The sequence below is a fragment of the Mesoplodon mirus genome (assembly GCF_964341445.2).
Source record: "Mesoplodon mirus genome assembly, chromosome: 12".
NCBI classification, from domain to species: domain Eukaryota; kingdom Metazoa; phylum Chordata; class Mammalia; order Artiodactyla; family Ziphiidae; genus Mesoplodon; species Mesoplodon mirus.
This window is the reverse complement of record NC_138988.1, coordinates 6,916,777-6,937,932: the sequence shown is the minus strand read 5'-3', so window position 1 is coordinate 6,937,932 and position 21,156 is coordinate 6,916,777. Positions and strand designations below refer to the sequence as shown.

The 21,156-nt window shown below is 50.8% G+C and overlaps 1 protein-coding gene across 1 annotated transcript in view; it reads right to left on the bottom strand.

Moving 5' to 3' along the window:
• Positions 1-21,156, bottom strand: part of ATP2B2 (ATPase plasma membrane Ca2+ transporting 2) — a 205,370-nt gene that overhangs the window by 69,003 nt on the left and 115,211 nt on the right. The window contains exons 4-6 of the mRNA XM_082639686.1: positions 9,738-9,935; positions 2,636-2,893; positions 1,503-1,628 (exon numbers count right to left, since the gene is read on the bottom strand). Of these exons, the coding sequence (XP_082495812.1) occupies positions 1,503-1,628; positions 2,636-2,893; positions 9,738-9,935 (582 nt within the window). The remainder of the gene's footprint in view (positions 1-1,502; positions 1,629-2,635; positions 2,894-9,737; positions 9,936-21,156) is intronic.

Below are 21,156 nucleotides of genomic sequence, written 5' to 3'. Positions count from 1 at the left end.
CAACTAAGATTCCCGTCCCCTTCCTCAGGGTCTCTATCTCACTATAATGGTGTAATGTCTCCACCTGACTTATCACTAACTGAAATTATGTCACATATCTGCTTGTTTGTTCCTTCCTTGTCTGTCTCGTTTACTAGATTCTAAGCTCCAGGAGGGCAGGGACCTTGTTTGTCTCATTAACCACTGGCACATAGTAGGTGCTTAATAAATGTTGGTTGGATAGTTTTTGATAATAAATGCCCCAGACCTAATTCTCACTCCTTTTTACCATCGTACCCTGCAGACATGCTGCTCCTCCTCTGGATTTCTAGGAAATCCTGCTGTGCCTCTGCTAGGAGGGCCCTTTCTCCACAACTCTGCTTGGTGGACTCCTACTCACCCATTAAAACCCAGCTCAATTCCACCTCTCTGGATAGTTCTGTTCTGTTGGTTTTCTCACACCTTCCTCACTCCTCTACTGTGGAATTAGCTGTTTGCTGGTTTGATTCCCCCAGCTTACCCAAGCTAGGGGCTTCCAAGGCAGGGATGAGTCTGTATCATCATGGAAGGGAGGGCCCAGGGCCTGGCCCAGAGCAACTGCTCAGAGGATGTTTGCTGAGCACTGCTGGACAATAAAGCCTTTTTGGTGTCCCTGCTTGGAGGGGGGGTATTTCACCTGTCTGGTGCCTCACCTCTGCAGGGTCTCTCCTCCTCTCTTGCCCCTGCAGCAGCCAGACTGAGATCTTAAAAATGTAAATATGATCAGCTTACTGCTGATTCCAGAGAATCCTCATCGTACTCAGAAAATTTATAAACTCCTGACCATGGTGCACAAGGTCTCCCTCTTGCTCATGGTCCTGCCTCAGGGCATTTGCACTTGCTACTCCTGCTCCCTGCTATACTCTTTCCCTGCAAAGTTGCAAGACCAGCTCCTTTCCATCATTCACACCTCAGCTCACACGTGGCCTCCCCAACCTCCCCCACCACCTGCACTCCATTGCCCTGCTTTTTTTTTCCATCATATACCTATTACCCTCTGGAATTTTTACATTGTCTGTCTCTCCACACTACACTACAAGCTCCTCAAGGCTGGGGCCTCATCTGCCTTGTACACTGCTGTGTCCCCAGCCTCCAGTCCAATGCCTGGCATACAGCAGGCATCTAAAGTAGGCATCACCAGACTGATTCTTTCTCATCTCTAACGAGAACAGGCTTCCATGTTCGACTTTTCAGAAAATCAACTTACTAGAAGGTAAGTTTCATGGGGGCAGGAATTCATTGTCAGCTTTATTCACTGTGCTCGCCCCAGGGCCTGGAGTGCTGCTGAGTGCACAGTAGGCTCAATGTATGACTGCAGGGGAAAAGGGAGGGAGTTCTCGTTTGGGGCCGAGTTGGCCAGAGATCCGGAGACAAGGACCAAAGTCTCTGAGACCCTCCAGTCTCATAAAGGGGACATGGATGCCCCCTGGGCATGGGGGCAGGAACCGGCAATGGGAGTGAGCCCACCGTGGGCCACAGCTCACCTGACAGCAGCATGGGGTCCTTGTCCACAGACTTGCGCACCTGGTCAGACTCCCCCGTCAGGGAGCTTTCATCGATCTTGAGGTCATTGCCCTGGATGAAGAGGCCGTCTGCAGGGAGGAGGTCGCCTGGTAGGAAGAAGGGTGAGGGGGTCAGTCAGCAGGGTCTCAGGTGACTGGAGAGGCTGGAATATTCTCTTCAAGGCATGATTATAAGGAAGGTTTGCCTTTGGGAACTGGCTGCCTAGAGTTCCCAGGATACAGGAGCCAAGATGGCGCCCATCAAAGGACAATAGGTAGCTGAAGCCTGGGGCCAGGGTGAAGCGCATGAGGCCTGGAGGGCTGAGGTTAGGTCCCGCAATAATGCTAGCTTGGGTGGGCGTGTCCTTCAGTTTATAAAGTGCTTCTCTTGGCATGGCATGGATTTGGGGCCCAGTTTTCTCAATGATTCAATCTTCTCTGGTCTCAACTATGTCTTGGGGAAATTCCTTTGGAAGGGATTAATCTCTCTTGACTAGGCTGAAAAGCCCCCAAGACAGGCATGTTATCAGAGGAAACCAAGCCCCCTAGGGTTGAGTGAGGAGAGGCCTGCCAATCTTTCCCTCATCTTTGGCCTCTACTTACCTAGGACATATCTCATCTAAATCCCCTTTGGCACCAGCCTGCTCACTATCTCCATGGCAGTATCACAGGCCTAGAATGTTCGCTCATCCACGTCCACTCCCTATAACACCTTCTCTAGCCCAACAACCATCCATTAACAGCCAATCAGAAGTGGGAAATGGATTTCACCTCATCAACCCATTCTGAGTGTTAGTGGTCCTTGGAGTGTTATATTGAGAAGGCGTCTGAGGATGTATCTAGGCTTTGAGCTGAGATTGATTAGGAATGTCTGCTAAGGGTAGAAGTCTGGAGAGTTGTGGTACGTGTGCTGTGTATTTGCCGTTTCTGATTTAAATGGATTCTGGAATCTTACCTCCAGAAAGGAGCCTTCCACCTCTCCAAGGAGCTCAGAAGACAACCTGGCTTGGGCTCAGCCTTCAGGGATCCACCCCCTGCCCTGGGCCAGCCTCTCTGGGTCCCACCTGTGCCCAGATGCCAGCTCCAGCATGTGGCTCTGTGGTTGGGTCACTTACCATATTTGACCTGGGCAATATCCCCAACCACGATCTCAGCCACAGGGATCTGGACCACCTGGCCAGCCCGGACCACGGTGAACTTCTGCTCCTGTTCAATGCGGCTCTGCAGGCCCCGGAACTGTTTCTCTTTGCTCCAGTCATTGAAGGCCGTGACCAGGACCACGCAGATGACCGAGAGGAGGATGGCGGCCCCCTCGATCCAGCCCGCCTCCGCCTCCCCTTCATCTTCTGCCCCGCCCTGGGCCGTTGCACATCCTGCAGAGCAGAAGGAAGCAGGTGGGGTGGGCCAGCCAGGCAGAAGGGGCCTTACAGCAATCAACAGTGCAAGTGCTTCAGGGTCTAAAATGCAGTTTTGCAGATGCCCTTTCCTCCCCTTCTTCCAGCAACCATGAGGCAGGTTCCTAGGCTGGGGCGGGAGCCATAGTGCTGGGCCTGCCCTCCAACAAGCGGGTCTGAATCCTGCTGCTGCTCTCTATGGTCCTGGGTAAGCCTGCCCTAAGCTTTGTGTCCTTATCTGCAAAATGCGAGTCACTGAGACCACCTTCCAGACTCAAGGGGAGGAAGGCAAAAGCTCCAGCCTGTGCTTAGCACACAGGAGGTTCTTACTCAGCCCTTGTTGGATTTGAGCCCCGACTCCACAGTGAGGACACCGACACTCTGAGCCACTTGTCTGATCCACAGTGACCCTCCACCCCACACCCTTGCACCACTGAACCTCCAGGTCTGGGCCCCACATTGCTTAAGGCCTGCCAGACCCAGCATTGACAAAGACAAAGAAGACACCAGACACATTTGATGCCAAGGCCTCAGACTGGAAGGACTTGAAGACAGGTCCTGCCCACGCAGTGCTGAGCCCTAGGGCCTTTCCAAGCCCCTCCGCACATCCCGTCTCCTGCATCCCCACAAGGATCCGGAAAGTGGAGGTATTACCCCCATGGACAGATGTGGAAACTGAGGCCCAGAGAGATGAGTGCCATACCAGGACTGGCCTAGGCCCTTCCTTCCAATGGGCAGGGGTTGGGGGGTAGAGAAGGGTCTCTCCAGCATCTGAGGATCCACTCCTAGAAAACTCAGAGTGGGCCCCTTCCACCGAGGCTGGGCCCCACTGGGCCATTCACAAGGCCTGCTGTGTGCCAGGCATTCACTTTAATCCTCAAGCTGGCTGAGAGGAGAGAAGCGGTTCAGAGAGGGACAGCAACTCAGCCAAGATCACACAGCAGATCTGGAGTTTGAATCCAGCCCTGGAATCTGACACCGGACCTGGGCTGCCCACTATCCCTGAGCCCAGCGGTCCTCTCTGCCACATGCTGGCCTCATTGGGAAAGTACAAAATGTTGCCAAAGACCCATGGTCGACTGTCTGGAAGTCTAATTCAGTCCCAAGGAATAGAGAACAGCAGTTTCAAGAGTCCCCAGCATGACTTTCTAGGAAATGAGGGGTTGAAAGCAACATGACCAGAAGGCCAGGTGGTACCAGGGAATGTTTTCTGGCTCTCAGCTCCTGGAAGGGTCAAGGCTCAGCTGGTGGGCCCATGCTTGGGATGATACAGAGTCATTGCAGGCCAGCGGTGTGGGTCACCAGAAAATTCCACATCTTTCGCTGAACCAGCCACTCCTCATCGTCTAATAAACAACTATATCACTGTGTGGGGTTCTCAAAGCCACTTTTCTTTCCTTCGGGAATTTCAGACTTTTCCAATAATTTTAAACTGTTTAACTGAACCAGCCTTTGGTGGTGATGACAAGCATTATCATGGTGATGATAACCAACATCGGGCTAGCTCTGAGTTCAAATCCCAGCTGTGTGCCCAGAGCTATCTGCTTAACCATCGTGCCCTGGTTTTCTCATCTGCAAAACTGGGGTAATGCCAGGTGCTCCCTCCTAGGTGGTGGTGAAATCTGGGGAGAGGCTGTACGTAAAGCACCTGATGCAGTGAGCACACAGTAAACGCTCAGTGTAAGGGTGGCTTCTTGTCCAGCACGTGATGTCATCACACAGGCAGCCTGAATGGGGCCTCAAGCCCCATGTGTCGGAGGGGATCCAGTTGGACTTCAGAACCACATGAAGATGGGAGGAGGGGAACTAAGGTGTCCCTCTACTAGTGAACGACACCAGTGAAATCCCCCAAACTGGGAAACACAGGTGAACCTTGCTAAATAGAAACCCAGTACACGGAGATGCATTCTCTTGGACTTCAGGGGAGTGATTCAAGATACAGAGCCCAGTGCTTCTCCTTCTGGGACTTTTGTTATCCCCTGCTCCTGCTACATGCTCTGTAAGTGGGAGGGCTGTTTTTTCCCTGTCCTGTGCTTCATCAATGGCCCCCTGCTTTAGTTACTGAAACGTTTAGGACACTTAGAGACAGTCCAGGACAGTGAAAAGCCTTTAGGCCCTGGAACTGGAAAGACATGGCTTCAAATCTAGGCTCTGCTGTGTGATCTTGGGTAAGTGACTTGGCCTCTCTGAGTCTCAGTTTGGACAGCTATAAAGTGGGATGACCCCAGGAACTTTGTGAGCCCAGGGCTTTGTAAGAGTCTGGCATGTGGTGAGTACACAGCAGACACTGGTCCTCTCCTTTTCATGAGCTTCTCTCTTTGGACTGACTTCTGAGAGCCAAAGGCATGGTAGCTGAGTGGGTCCACACCCTGTTACCTTGACTCCAAGCCCTGTCTGCTGCCCTTGCTGATTCAATACCAAGGAGCCCTCTGGGCCCTTGAGGGCACTCACTTGGCCAGCAAAAGCCCATGAGCTTTTTGAGAACTGTCTGATGATTACATGGTGCCCTGGGATGGCAAGAAAGTAGGGATGCAGATTGCTTAAGCTATTGGGAGCCACCAAACCCTGAAAACAACTCCTGCTGCTTTGGTGCAATTAAGGGAAAGAGATGAGAAAGGGGAAGAAAGAGGGGCGTGGGTAGGCCCTGCTGAGCTCTCCTATGGGGCTCCCTTGGACTGGCGCAGGGACAGGATCTGGAGATTGTGACCACAGGGTCTGGGAAACCTGCAGCTGCCCTCCCTGGACCCAGGGTTTTCTAGGATGTGGCCGCATACTGTCTGTGTGACCTTGGGGAATCCACTTGGCCTCTCTGGGCTTCCCTCTAGTTGTTCATCAGTAAAATGGAAAAACTACTTTCTAGGTGGTTACCAGGGCCTGGCATCGAATAAGGACTCTCAAAACTGGTCAAGCCACGAACATTTTCTAAGCACCTGCGATGTGCCAGTCACTCTGCTGGCACTCTGGCACTAGGGGAGCTGTCACAGGCAGGGAGTTGGAAGCATGGGGTATGCCTATCCCAGCCCTGCCACAAAAGTGTTGTGTGACCTCTGACAAGTGTCTGGAGGTCTCTGAGCCAAGAAAGCAAACAGGGAAGGGCTGTGCATGCTGCAAGGCAGTCTAGAGCCTGTTAGTTCATCACCAGTGTCATTTTATACAGAACTGATGCAGCCTGAGTCTGACATGGCAGGGGGTGGTCCAGGCAACATGGAAGGTCCAGAGCTCAGAGCTCAGGCCGGGGCCTGGGTGTCGGGGAGGAGGTAGTACAGTCACGAAGTGGAGGAACTTCATCCTGTGGGACTGGAGTGTGTGCATCTGCCCTCATCAACTGAGTGTGGCCTGAGCTTCTGTCTCGGCTGGAGGGAGGGAGGGGCAGTAGAAAGAACCAGAAGCCTTGGGTTTAAAATCCAGCCTTACTGTCTAAAAGCTGTGTGACCTTAGGCAAGTCCTTCCCCTCTCTGGGCCTTGGCTCCCACCTCTCTAAGATGGAGGTGATCCCAGCCACCTGTGTGCAGGGCTGTGGGAAGGCTCCTCCTGGTACAGCCTGGGAGCCTGATCCATGTTCCCACTGCACCCCCTCTACCATCTGCCTGCTGAGTTCTAATCTTGCACTAAATTGGGTCACATGAGGTCACTTCTCTGGGTGGCACTGACTCAACCCGGTCACTTTCTGAGGAAACGTAGCCGAGGGATAGGAGCGTGGGCTCGGGAGCTGGAACGCCTCGGTCTGAGTCACGGTGCTGCCGCTTCCCAAGTCATTTACCATCTCAGGGCCTTGGTTTCCTGGGTAATAATAGCACCTGCCCACGGGGTTGTTGTGAGGGTCAAGTGAGGATCAAATGAACTTTTACCCTAAAAGCTTTCAACTAGTGATGGCTCTAAAAATAGCAGGAATTACCCTTCTTATTATGCTTTGTGTTGCACCCTTAGCTTTGTCCAAGGCTCATGCAAGTAGCCATGTGCCATCTTCTATATTTTCTGGAAAACTTCTGCAAAGAATGCTGCCCATTATGCATCTCTCATAATATCCTACGTGAAAGTTCATTCCAGAATTCATTGTCAGGGGACACGCTATCTTCCTAAAGAACTACCTTTCCTCATTGTTGATTACTTGAGCTATGCAAATCATCCTAATTCACTTTCTGCTTTGGCTGCCAGAAAGTTCAAAGTCAAGTTTATATCTCAATCGTGGTAGCAAATTTATTTGCTTTAAACCCTCTTTGGAAAGAGGTCATGCAGGAAAAAGAAATCAGCTAGTAATATGAGGTATAAAATTGAGGTAGTTGGCCAGAGAGACTTGGCTATCCAGTTTCTCAGAAAACTCTGACCTGGGAGGGGGTGGGGTGACAGCTGTTCAAGGAACCTCAGAGACCACTTTCTCCTTTGGGGAAAGGAGGCTCATAAGGGTTATTTCTTACACGCTTTTCACTTTTTATTTGCTTGCCTGAAGCAGTGACCCTAGTAGGATTTCTACTTACAAAGCACATTGATTAGGAAATGCCTAATTATAATTAATAACAAAGAAAAGTGTTTACACTTTTCTATTAACGCCAAATCAGATTATAAAAAGCTAACAACAAAAAAATATGTGATCCCACATATCTCATGGTATGTATGTGCATATATATCTGTCTGCCTATCTATCTATGTATATATGCGTAGAGTGACACAGGTTTAAAAGACTTTGTCATCATAAAGGAAAGCTGTCATGGAGCTGGTGAAGCCCTAGCCCTTGGGAGGTGCTCAGTTTCTGGAATGAAGAATGAGTGGAGGTTGAGGTTTTCTTTCCTTTCTTTTTTTTAAATTGAAGTATAATTGATTTACAATGTCATGTTAGTTTCAGGTGTAGAGCACAGTGATTCAGTTATATGTGTGTGTGTGTATATATATATATATACACACACACACACACATATATTCTTTTTCAGATTCTTTTCCCTTATAGGTTATTACAAGATATTCATTAGAGTTCCCTGTGCTATGCAGTAGGTCCTTGCTGGTTATCTATTTTATATATAGTAGTGCGTATATGTTAATCCCAACCTCCTCATTTATTTATGAGGTTTTCCATTAGGACTTCTAAGTCCTGACTTTGAGAAAGTGGGTTTGCCCCAGAACCCTCCCTGGGTGAGTGGCACAGTGTTTCCTCCACCCACAAAACAATGTCCCCATTCAGAACCCAGGACAGGTTTCGGGATGCCCTCTTAAGTCCGAGACTCGTCACGTGGGAAAGCATGTTCAGCATTGGGCCCACAAGGGTGTGCCTGACACTGAACCAGGCTAGGACTGGGACTGAGAGTCCTTCTCCCGCAAGGCACACAGCTTGGGATCCCTGACGGGGATGCAGGGAAGGAAGCCCGGGGCGTTCTACCCGCAGCGGCTGCAGGTCCAGCACCTCCAGGTGCCCTCTGTGTGTGCCACGCTGTCCACACAGCCCTTCACCACCTCCCTGTAATAATCCTTGGAGGTGAGGTCTGTCGCCCTGTTTTGCAGATGAGGAAACTGAGACTCAGAGAAGGAAAGTGACTTGCTTAAGGGCGCACAGCCGGGAAGTGATGGAGACAGGATTCTAACCCGGGAGAATGGGCTCACTTCAGAAACTGAGTCTTCATCCACTTTATTCTCCTTCCACACTCAGAGATCAGTGGCTGGCCGGGGAGAGGGAGAATGGCTTTCTTGGAGCAAAATTTCCCTTCCTGATCTTCTAGGACAGAGGTTGGCGAACTTTCTCTATAAAAGGCCTGAAGGTGAATATTTCAGTCTTTGTGGGCCTTGCTGTCTTTGTCACAGTCACTCAACCCTGCCGTTGTGGTGGGAAGTCAGCCACAGACAGCATGGAAAAGAAATGGGGGTGTCTCAACGAAACTGCATTTTTAGACAATGACATATGAATTTTCATACAATAGTCACGTGTCGTGAAATAGTATTATTTTGATTTTCTTTCAACCGCTTAAAAATGTAAAAACCAATCTTAGCTCCTGGGCCATATAAAAACAGGAGGGGAGACAGAGTGGGCTGTGGGCTGAAGTTTGTGATCCCTGTTGTAGAATATCAGGTGCACAGACCTCTGATGTCATCATGGATTTTTTCGTAGTTGCAGGCCTTGAGGAGCCAGCAATTTCGGGGTTCTGAGGAGAAACCCAGTGTTGGAGCTGAAACAGAGTCACTCAGAAGCTGGAGCACCCAGAGAGCAGGGCACCTGAGAACAGGGCTGATGCCCTGTCAGATCAGAGTGTGGAGGTAGGCCCCGGGTGAGCGATTCGGGGGTTCTGTACCCAGCTGTGAGAGTGGGGAGCTCTTAGACAGCAGCCTGGACAGAAAAGTTTGGGGTCACCCACCCTTGGGCTCCATCCAACACAACCAGAGTCTCTCAGGGAGCGGTCTGGGCAGTGGTGTTTTTAGCAAGCTCCAGTGCAAAACCTGGGGACAATTTCTTCGCTGGGTGACCTCGAGCCAGTTAACTCACTTCTCTGTGCCTTGGTTTCCTCATCTTTAAGATGGGCATAATCATGGACCCTACTTCATGGGGTTGTTAGGACAGCATCTCAGCCCAGAGCTCGGCACCCTGTAAGTGCTCAATAAACACTCACTCTAACATGACCATTGTTGGTCCAACCCCTGCATTTCACACATGGGAGAATGGGAGCCGGGCACTCTCAGCCTGGGGTCGGGCTCAGCCACCCACTAGCTGTGGGTGAGGCCCTGCCCCTTGGGCCTCAGTTTCCTCACCTGGAGGGAGCCATGGCCGCGAGCCCCTAGTGCCCTCCTGTGTGGCCAGGCACGCACGCTGCCGGGTGGGCAGCAGGGGTCCCAGGCCCTGTCTTACCTTCGTTGTTTTCACCGGGCGGGTGGTAGAAGGACAGCCCCAGGGAGATGATGGCCGCGATTTCCAGGATGATCAGCGTCACGTCTTGCAGTGCCTCCCAAACGAGCTGCAGGAAGGTTTTTGGCTTCTTTGGAGGTATAAAGTTTTGCCCAAAAATCTGCTTTCTCTTTTCCAGGTCTGGAGCAGTGCCTGGCAAACCTGCGGACAGAGTGCAGAGAGGTTGGCCTGGGGGTCCAGGAGACACACACACGTTCCGGGAATCATCCACATGGTGGAGGGAGGAGAGAAGGGGAGAGAGGCAAAAAGAAGGCAGGGGGCTGGCAGGCACCCACCAGGAGCCCGGCGCCCAGTGTTTGCTTTGGCCCAGAGGGTCTCCTGAACAGAGACACTAGCGTGCTGGGGTTGGAGGACTGGAACATTCTGCTGTTACAGTTGTGGGGCCTCGTGGTCTAATATCTACTATCATAGATAAGCTACCACATCGCAGCTTCTACAGCTCCAATAGTCTGTCGTGCATTTGCTCATTCATCCAGTTATTCATTCAACCCGTGCTTCTCTCGCTGCTGCAGGCCCAGCCACTGTGAGTGCTGGGGTGTGTCCCACGAAGGGAAAAGCCCCACACTCAGGGATGCAGGATCCCAGCGGTCCTGGGAGTCCCACAGTCTACGGTTCAGGGATACAGGACATGGGCATGCCTCCTGTCTGGGTTTCTAGGTGCTGATGCCGACAGTGAGACACCCACCTACCGCCGCCAAGAGCCGGACTGGCGAGACCTCATGGGAGAGCCGGGGGTGGCTCATTCCCAAAGAAACCCCACACCTGCCTTGCCTATCAGTGCAGGTAAGCACTGGAGATCCGCTGTCCTGCCTGTGCACGGGAGGGAGGAGCCCGAGCTGAGTTATGCCCATTTCATAGAGGAAGAGACCAAGGCCTTCATGAGACCCAGAGGTGGCCTTGACGCTGCTCCTGAGACCTGAGAACCCAGGCCAGCCCTGTTCTAAGCACATGGAAATGTTGCCCCCAGCCTCTTGTGCGGTGGTGGCATCTGGGAGCTCCATATCCAGAGCAAGCAGGCACGACGTAGGAAGATTCAGGGACTGCAGGGAGGCCCTGTCTTCCTTCCTTTGCCCAGTTCTACCCACAGACAATGTCTGAAATTCTTCCCTTTACCTAAAAGCTCCAATTCCTTTAGACTCCCTGGGAGGGGAAGCCATCATTGGTTCCGGACACCATAGTGTGAACGAGCTTCAGGCTTTTTCCTGGGAGTGGGTTTTTTTTTTTTTTTTTTTTTTTTTTTTTTTTTTTTTTTTTTTTTTTTTGCTGTACACGGGCCTCTCACTGCTGTGGCCTCTCCCGTTGCGGAGCACAGGCTCCGGACACACAGGCTCCGCGGCCATGGCTCGCGGGCCCAGCCGCTCCGCGGCATGTGGGATCCTCCAGGATCGGGGCACGAACCCGTGTCCCCTGCATCGGCAGGCGGACTCTCAACCACTGCGCCACCAGGGAAGCCCCTGGGAGTGGGTTTTGATGAGGGGAAGAAGGGAGAATTTGAGAGGGTGGTGGGCCTCTGAGGAAGAGGCTAGGCACAGTCAACAGTGGCCTGTTACAGCAGTTAGCTATGCCTTTGGTCAGCCAGTTCCTTTCTCTGAGCCTCAGTTTCCCCATCTTGAAAATAGGAGAGCTCAATAGAATGTACGGACCCTGAGGAGCCCAGGGATTTCAAGGTCTACAGGCCCTGAAGTGGACTTGCTGGGGTCTGTTCACATTTTGGGGCTCCTCATAAGGTTTGGAGTAAATGAAGGTTTCACTAAGAAGTTTGGTGACAGTGGGACCAGCCCACCTCCTGGTCTCCTCCTGATTGATTCAGAGAGATGAGTCTTTGAATCTCCTGAGGGTCTGTGATTCAAATGTTCTGGAGTCTACCAGTAGTGTGACCAGTAGAAAATATGGGTGTCCTCCAGGTCAGGGGGTCTAGCCATGGCTTAGAGGTTCTGTCATCTGGTTGTTCACAAGCCTAACGTTGAGATCCTCGGTCCTGGGACAGAGTACAGGGCAGGAGCTGCAAATGAGAATAGCTGTGGGGTCAGGCAGGTTTTGTGAATGAGTGAAGTAGGTGGGTGGGAGGCAACAGGGAGTGATGGGGACTGGGGCAAAGTGAAGAATCTCAGCCCTTCTAAAGGGGACAGATATTTCTCATCTCCTGTGGGGGACTGTGGGCCCAGTGTGGTAGACTCTCTGGTCTTCTAAGACAAGCTGGACACCTGGAATTTGATGTAAAATTTCCCCATTAAAAAACATTCCAGGGCCAAACACAACATATCCATAAACTGGATTTAGCCCGTAGGTGGCTAGTTTGAGACCAAGCACCAAGAACTCGGGTGGGGCTTGGAGTCAGATGTCATGGGCTCAAATCCCAACTTGGAGTGACTTTGGGTAAGTGAATTCACCACCAGTGCCTCAGTTTCCCCTTCTGTAAAATGTGGGTAACTGCGGGGCCCACCTCACAGGGGCAGGACGAGGCTTTGGCAGGCTGTCCGTGTAAGGTGCCTAGTGCTATGCCGCCACCAGGTGAGGATATCAGGTTATTATTGTCCGGTCTTAGGAGGTGGAGTAATTAATCACGACCTCCTGGAGGAGGAAGACTGCAGGAAGACTTCCTCCCAATAAGATGGGGAGGAGGGCGGTCAAGGTGAGGACAGGCACAGTGGAAGGCCATGTGACTGCAGACAAGCCACTTCCCTCTGGACCTCAGTTTCCCCACATGTGACATGAAGGATGTGCTTGGCTGAAGGCCGGGGACTGGTAGCTCTGATACCTTATATCCAAAGACAGTTTTCTCGATAACACATGGACACAATACCACTAGTTTATGTGCACACATGTGGACGTGGCACAGAATAGGACCAGCCACTTGTGAGCAGCCACAGACACTGTGTCCCTCTAGCCATCGTGACACACGTGGACATAAATTTCTCCACTGATTTAAGTCCCCAAGTCTGGCTGAGTTTCCACCCCTATCTCGCTGTAGGAATTCCTAGACCCATGAAACCTGTGAGCCCATGGCTCCAGAATTTCTATGTAGGCGGGAAAGTGGGCACTGGCAGGAGGGTGGGAGTGGGTGGTGAGGATCTGGTTGGAAGGTGGGTGGCCAGGTCTTCATCTAGAAGCTGTGAAGATATAAATTATCTGTATCAAAGAAACGGGGGGGGGGCGGTCCAGTGGAGGTGAAGGCCCTGAATAGGGCTGCCCAATAAAATACAGGATGACCAGTTAAATCTGAATTTCAGATAAACAGCAAATAATTTTTTAGTATAAGTTATGTCCCCTATAATACTGGGGACATACTAATAAAAATTATTTTTTTACCTCAATTCAAATTTCACTGGATATCCTGTATTTCATGTTGTTAAAGTAGGGGTGCTCCTACCCCTAAAGCACCCCCCATCCCCTCCCCACCGGTTCTCCCATTGTTGGAGCAGGACAAGTCCTGTGGTCAGCCAGTCTCACTCTCCCATTTGACAGGCAGGAAAATTGAGGCCCAGAAATGGGGAAATGACTTGGCCCAGATATGGTGATTCAGCTGCAGAGCCGGGGCTGGACTCCTGACTCCTGGCCCAGGCCCTTTTCACCAAGGGAGGGGCTTCTCATCTTGCTCAAAAGAGAAGTGAGTGAGCTTTAAAAAACTAAGCCTTATTACACACACAAAAGTATGGACATTTCATACTCTCTCTCTCTGTCAACCTCATTTAAGAGATTTTTGATTCAGACTATCCTGAGGTGACCTCTGAGTAGCCTTTATCTCATCTCCTTGGAAAAAGGGAGGCCAGAAAAGCCATTTTTCTCTCCTCCTGCAAAGGGTTCTTGATGGTTGAATGCAGACATCTGAGATGTCATCATGAGAGGAGCTTCCCTATCTTTCCACGAGGGGGCGCTCTTCAGAGCAGCTGCCTGCAGCCTCAGGGCAGCTTTCAGAAACAGAGGGACCAAATTCCAGTCTCAGCCTGCCACTAACTGAGACTTGGGTATGTGGCACCCCTTCTCTCGGAATCTCCGTTGCCTCACCTGCAAATTGAGGCAGAGGGACAACCCTCTGCTCTGCCTGCTGGGGTGAAGGTGAAAGGCCGTGCAATATGGGAAATGCCTGGCACACAGTAGGTGCCCAGAATCTGGGCAGAAAACCCCTTTGAACTCATATGCCACCCCCACACGGCATTGCCAGCAGTGGCAGAGTATTCGTTTTTTCACTGTTCTGGGACCTTGAGTGACCCCTTTAGAGATGCAGGACCTACACCCACGCCCTCCCCCCCGCCACCGCATTCCCTCCACTATGTTGGGCTGTAGACAGCGGGGCACTAAATGCACACATACGTGCTCTTAGGTGGTCATCGCTTTACACGTGGCATGCACTGACTTCTCCTGGCCATTCCATAAGATGGCAATTATAAACCCCATTTCATGGATGGAAAACTTGAGGCTCAGAGAGGTAAGGCTCAGAGAGGTAAGGTGACCTGCTCAGGGTCACACAGCTAAAGCTGGGATTTGAGGTCTCTGAGGCTCCACAGCTGTACTCTTTCTACATCGTGCCAGGATGCCTATTTTAGGGCCCAGGACCTAAAAGCTAACAACTCCACCATTCTCTCTCCTTGTTCTCGAGACAGCCTTTGGCTATAAACAGAGACTTGGCGATAGACAAGAGCTAGCTCCCAGGGATGCCAAGCACCTGAAGAAAATGGGAAAATTTAGTCACCAGCCTGGGTGTTGCTAAATATTTCTGTTGTCGCTGTGGTGTAGGTTCCTCCATTAGCATAAATAAAAGTCTTATATTTTGAAAGGAAAAAAACCCCATAAGCCCTTCAAAAGCTACAACATTTATAGAAAAATGCATTTCTGTCTTTGGAAAGTGAGTGGGCTAAATCAACTGTGGTGCATCCAGTCCATAAAATACTATGTAACAATTTTTAAAACTGCAATCCATTTATATGTAGTACAGAGTACAAACTGATTGAATAAAGCAAGTTGCAGAGCAAAGTGTGTAGTTTGATTCCATTTACGTAAAACAGAAGACTCCGGAAAACCATAATTTATATTTTCTGTGGGTACATATATATGTAAATATGTAGCAAAATGTCTGTAAGGATCTGCTCCAAACCCATGACAGTGGAACCTCTGGGGAGGAAAAGGGCACTCTGATTGGTTGCAGTGGTTGGGACTCTAGCTTTGACTGAAATATTTTGATTTTAACCAGGAGAATGTATTCATGTTTTATTTGAATGATTCAAAGTTTAATTTAAAGGGGGAAATCAATATGTACTGTAAGAAAATACATGTCTTTTTCCATGTAACCTTTAGACATGAACTTGGAGACAAATATTCCTGGGTTAAAATCTTGGCTTCAACACTTAGTACCCGTGTGTACCTCCGCCCAAAGAAATACTTAACTCAGATCCAACCGCTCCCCTTCACTACCTGCATATTAGTCGTAGCCATCTCCCTGCTGCTACCCTCAATCCATTCTCCACCTAGTGGTCAGAGGGATGGTTTAAAAGCATAAAGTGCACTGTGTGAATGTCAGGTCCTTGCTGGAGATGCTCCAGGGGCTTCACTGCACAGAGAAAATCCACTCTCCTTGCCCAGATCTGGAAGGCCCTGTACAGTGTGGTCCCTGCTTTCTTCTGAAGTCTTATCACCCCCTCCCCACCACTATATTCCAGTGCCACCAGCCTCTGTAGTATGGCTTCAACACAGTGCCCTCCGGCCTCAGAGCCTTTGCATGTGCTGTTCCCTCTGCCTGGAATCCTCTTCCCCTCATTTGCATCTAACTCAGCTGAGCCTGTCTCTCTCCCTGCCCAAGTTGGACCCCTTTTTGAAGGCTCTCATACCTCACTGAAAATCCCTTTCATTTTAATTTTTATTTTAATAATTAATAATGTAATTGTTTTTTCTTAATGTTGGACTCTCCTGCTGACTATTAAGCCCCATGAGGGCAGGGACTGCATCTGTCTTGGTCTGATACACACTAGCTGTTCAATAAACAGGTGCATAGGAAGAAAGGAGGTGAGGAGGGCGCAATACTTAACTCCAAAGCAACGTCTGCTCTGAGGTATTTTCAGGCTGAGGCCGGGGTTGGGGGGCAAGGGAGATACTCAGGGTCTCCTCCTCTGTCCAAGGCAGTGGTCTCCTCTGTCCTTCCTGCTGATAAGAGGGATGGAGAAGCCTCCAACCAGATCTCCACAAAAGGACTTGTTGGGGAAACACACATGTCCAGCCTCAGCCTCACCCTGCGGCAATCCCTCACACTTAGGGAGTTGCCTGAAGTTACTGGGGGAAACTGTTGGTGAGATCCAGTACCTGACATAAACACCAGGAAAGGAGAGGCCTTCGTTTCTGTGACAGTAGCTTCTCCTACTCTTCAAAAAGGCAGTTTTATTGAGGACCAGGAGGCATCTCTTAGAAATAGAGTCTCTCTCAGGATGAAAGAGTTCTGGGGGGGGATGGGAGAGACGGGAGCAGGGAAGGAGGATGGTGGTGTGACAGTTTTCACCCATGAAGACCCCAGAAAGCAGAGAGTAACTCCCTTGTAAAAGTTTTAGGAAATGGGTCCTCATCCCTGATCTCGTTTGGGCCTCTCGACTCTGCAGAGCGTGTATTAAGAGGTCCATGTTGCAGATGAGGAAACCGTGGTTCACAGAGGTTCAGGGACCGACCTGAGTTCGCATACCTAAACCTCAAAACAGTGATGAGGGCCTCCCTGGTGGCGCAGTGGTTGAGAGTCCGCCTGCCGATGCAGGGGATACGGGTTCGTGCCCCGGTCTGGGAGGATCCCATATGCCGCGGAGCGGCTGGGCCCGTGAGCCGTGGCCGCTGGGCCTGCGCGTCCGGAGCCTGTGCTCCGCAACGGGGGAGGCCACAACAGTGAGAGGCCCGCATACCGCAAAAAAAAAAAAAAAAAAACCAGTGATGATACTCATGTTTTCCCTGTGACGGCATTTTGTTATCCCCATTTTACAGATGGGAAAACTGAGGCATGGGGATGTCAAGAAACCTATCTGCTGGAGGGCAACTCCAAATCTGTCTGAATCTAGAGTCTACGTCTGAACCACTGTATCATGACCCCCAGAACATGAACCTGGGTCTCTTCACAGTATGTAACCAGTGCGAGCTCTTCCAACCAGGCTGATCCTCATGAGGGAGGCTGGAAAGGCATCAGGAATAGCCCCATTTTACAGATGAGGAAACTGAGGCACAGAGAGGGGAGAAAGTGAGTCTCCCCAAGGCGAATCCTTGAGAGCTCAGGGATCCACACTCTGGGCCATCCACAGCCGCACTCTCCCTCCTTTGAAGAGGAATGTTTCAGAGCCTTGAACTCTGACATGCTCCTTGCACTTGGGTCACCTGGCAGGTTCTGAGCACCTGAAAGGCTGTATGGCTGGAGGCTTAAGGAGATCTGTGGAATCAGGTAGACCTGAGTTTGACTTCTGGCTTTGTCACTTTCTAGCTATATGGCCTTAACCAAGTTATTTACATAAACAGTTATGGACCTTGGTTTCCTCATCTGTGAGAGGGGGATAATTGGTACCTACTTCCTCGGGTGCGCAGCATAGCACTTGGTGCAGGGAAATACCCTGATGAATGGAAATCATTATTGGTACTATTATTATCTGCTAAGGAGCTGTGACATTTGTTTTTGTGTCCAGGGCCACAGCCCCTTGGTCCTCTGTGACTCCAAGCTGCAGCTGTGGTGGGCAGCTCTGGAGCACACTGGCCATACCCCCATGTGCCCCCCCCCGAATTTGTCTTCTGGCTTCAGGGCTCTTCCTGTAGCTGGGTGTTCACTGGATGTCCCCAAGCAGGGGGCCCAGGAGTGCCGACAGTTACCCAGACCACACCCAGTGGGAGCTGGGAGTCAGATGCCCCAGGCTTGCACCCTTAGAGGGACAATTCTGAGATGCATCCCACACACTCCCTGCAAAGGTCCAGCAGGGCTGAGCCCCCACTGCCTGCAGCAGTAACCAGCTCACCTCCCATCGGCATTTCTCTCTTCCCTGCTTTCCTCTCCTTCCTCTCTCACTCCTGAGATGATTCCCAAACACACCACCTGCACCCCATCCTCGACTTGTTTGGGGAACCCAAACAAAGACAGGTCGGTGGGGAGTGAGCACGTGAGCAAGCCGGGGGTCTGGCGTCCCACCTTGATTTTCCTCCAATCTCTGGCCGTGTGACCTCACTGGGCCTCTGCTTCCTCTCAACGGAGGGGCTGGGATTAGCCCTCTGAGGGCCCTGCTTGCTCAAAAATTCCAAGATCCTCCTGCACACTTGTCTTGTAACCGTATCATCCATTCATATAACCATTAAGCTTTTACGAGGGGCCTTCTAAGGCTGCTGGGTCAGCCTGCGTCCCCGCACTCAGCGGAGGTGCTGCCAGCGGAGGTACAGACTGGTACCTCCTGGTACCAGCTGGTACCAGCGGAGGTACAGACACCGATGATGTCACTTTGGTGGAAAACCTCTTATCTCCTCTTGCTCTACCTCCAGCGCGCCTGCGCTCTCTCTGCCTGGCCGTTTGCCTGCCTGGCTGCCCTTCTGGTCCTCCTCCTCCTGGGTGGGTCACTGTGCCTTCCTCAGGAAGCCACCCCTGACTGGCCCCGCTCTGATCTAGTGGCCCCTCTACACTGCTCAGCCCTCACGGAAGTTATTAAGTGGTGGTTTTTTTTTGACAGTTCTATATTTTTATTGTAATTTATCCCTTCTCTGAAATCACGCTATTTGTACCCTTAAGGCTGAAGATTTTGTACTTTGTATTTTATTATTTATTTTTTGTTTGTTTTTTTAACATCTTTATTGGAGTATAATTGCTTTACCATGGTGTGCCAGTCTCTGCTGTACAACACTGTGAATCAGCTATACGTATACATATATCCCCATATCCCCTCCCTCTTGCGTCTCCCTCCCTCCCACCCTCCCTATCCCACCCCTCTAGGTGGTCACAAAGCACCGAGCTGATCTCCCGTGCTATGCAGCTGCTTCCCACTAGCTATCCATTTCACACTTGGCAGTATTTATAAGTCCAAGCCACTCTCTCACCCTGTCCCAGCCCACCTCTTCCCCTTCCCCGTGTCCCCAAGTCCACCCTCTACGTCTGCGTCTTTATTCCTGTTCTGCCCCTAGGTTCTTCAGAACCTTTTTTTTTTTTTTTTTAGATTCCATATATATGTGTTAGCATATGGTATTTGTTTTTCTCTTTCTGACTTACTTCGCTCTGCATGACAGACTCTGTGTCCATCCACCTCACTACAAATAACTCAATCTCGTTTCTTTTTATGGCTGTATTAAGTGGTATTTTAACTGACTCCTGGGATTACTTAATTTTGAGCTCCTGAAAGGCAAGACCTGTGTCATTTCATTTTGTGTCCTTGGTTATGGCTGGCACACAGGAAACACTCACTGTGTGCTTGTGGCGGAAAAACAGAGGAAGGGGAGAGAGAGGGGGAGGGAGCAAGAAAGCGGGGGAAGGAGGGAGGGGGGATCACTGGCTGTGAAAACACCTGGGGCAATAGCTCTAATGCTCAATCGCAACATAAATACGCAACCCTCTGGTTAAATCACTCGTCCTCACCATCACCACAGGCAACACTTAGTGTTTACTCCGTGCCAGGTTCTGTGCTAACTGCGTTCACATGTACAAACTCATTTAATCCTCCAAGTGGATCCTTGCAGGAGACACTATTATCATCCCATTTTACACACAGCTAGGAAGTGACGGAGCTAGAACTGAACCCAGGGAAGCTGGCTTGAGTCCTGTTCTGAACTAGTACATGTGTGGCCTCATTCGTTCGTCCGTTCATTTATTTATTCATTCAGTAAACTGTGACTGTGCACCTCCCTGCACCAGCATCCCACCAAGCACCACACACTGGTGAGCAGAAATGTCACTTCCCACCCTCCCTGGCTTTTCTACACCTACCTGGGGGCCTAACCGTGTAGTGCTGTTGCCATACATGGCCTCATCATCTTCCGGGGGCAGGTGAGATATGCACTTAATTTGGATCCTCTGGGCTTAGAACTGTATGGTCACAGCCTCCGACAACTAACCACGGCTCCGGCTGTACCACTTTCCACAGCTGTGTGACCTGCAACAAGTCACTCACCTTCTCTGGGCCTCCTGGGCTATAAAAAGGGGAGATCCTGCAGACCCCAGAGGGCTGATGAGAGGGTTATGTGAGGCAATGCCTGGCATAGAGTGCTTAGTATAGTGTGCGCATTGAGAATTATTCCCTAAATGTACAGGTTAAAGGACTGCAACTACAGAAGCCAATAGCCTTTGGACACTCCATGGAGGAGGAAACTGAGGCTTGGGGAGGTGACGTGACTTGTTCGAGTGCATGAAGCCATTAGCAGCGTAGCCAGGACTAGAACCCAGGTCTCGAGATGCCAAGACCCCATTCCCCTGTTATTCTACGATGTAGGCTGTGCTCTGTGACACAGGCTCTTTCAGGACCAGCTAAGCATTTGCGCCAGGAATCTATCACTGATGTTGATGCTTCGCTGCACACTGCTGGGCGTTCTTTTGTAGTTTAAATGTTTTGTGTGTCTCTCCAGTAACTTGACAAAGGCCACCTCTGTCGCTGCCCATGCAACAGAGAAGGGTCAGCACCGCTTTCATTTCAGGAGCAGGACACTTCCCGTCCCCTCACTCAGGGGCCTGGCATGGCGGTGGGTGCAGCACTGGGCTTGATAAAGATGCTTCATTGACCCAGGCTCACGCTAATACCAAGAGCATGGTGACCGTCGGAAACACACACTCAGGGACTCCAACCGGAGCAGACATGGTCATCACCACATCCATCTCCTGATTAGTGGCAAAACCTAGTGATGTCTCTCTCTAGAAACCTGCCACATTCTCTCTGAAGTGTTTTATTTAGAAGTGTGTTGCTTTGGGAGAGTGCGCTTCCTTTAGCAAGCTGTTTCTGTAGTTTTGCTAACTCTGAGTGCTAGAGAAGTTTTATGTGCCTGCTTTTAGGAACCTGGTTCTTGTGAGGCTTGAGGGCCCACAGGTCCCCGGCCAGCCCCGCGGTGCTGGTCCTGCTGGGAGGTGAGTCCACCCTCCTCTGGGGGTGGAGAGATGGTGACTCTGCTGACCAGCCATACCCCTGCTCCTGCCAGGTTGGGGGCAGGGATGCTGGCAGGTCGACTGTGACGCTTTCTTGATAACTGGAAGGTGACAGAACACCCTGTCTTTTTTCTAGCTGTTAAGCTGGCTGTGAAGGAGGAAGGGTCTCCGGGGCCAGTCACCGGTGAAGCCATAGATGGCTCTGAGGCCAGCTCTTGCCCTAGTTTGCCAGGCTGTAAGCTCCACGGTGGAGACTGTCCTGTTACTTCGAATAGAGCCCAGCACATAGTAAGTGCTCATGAAACAGGTGTG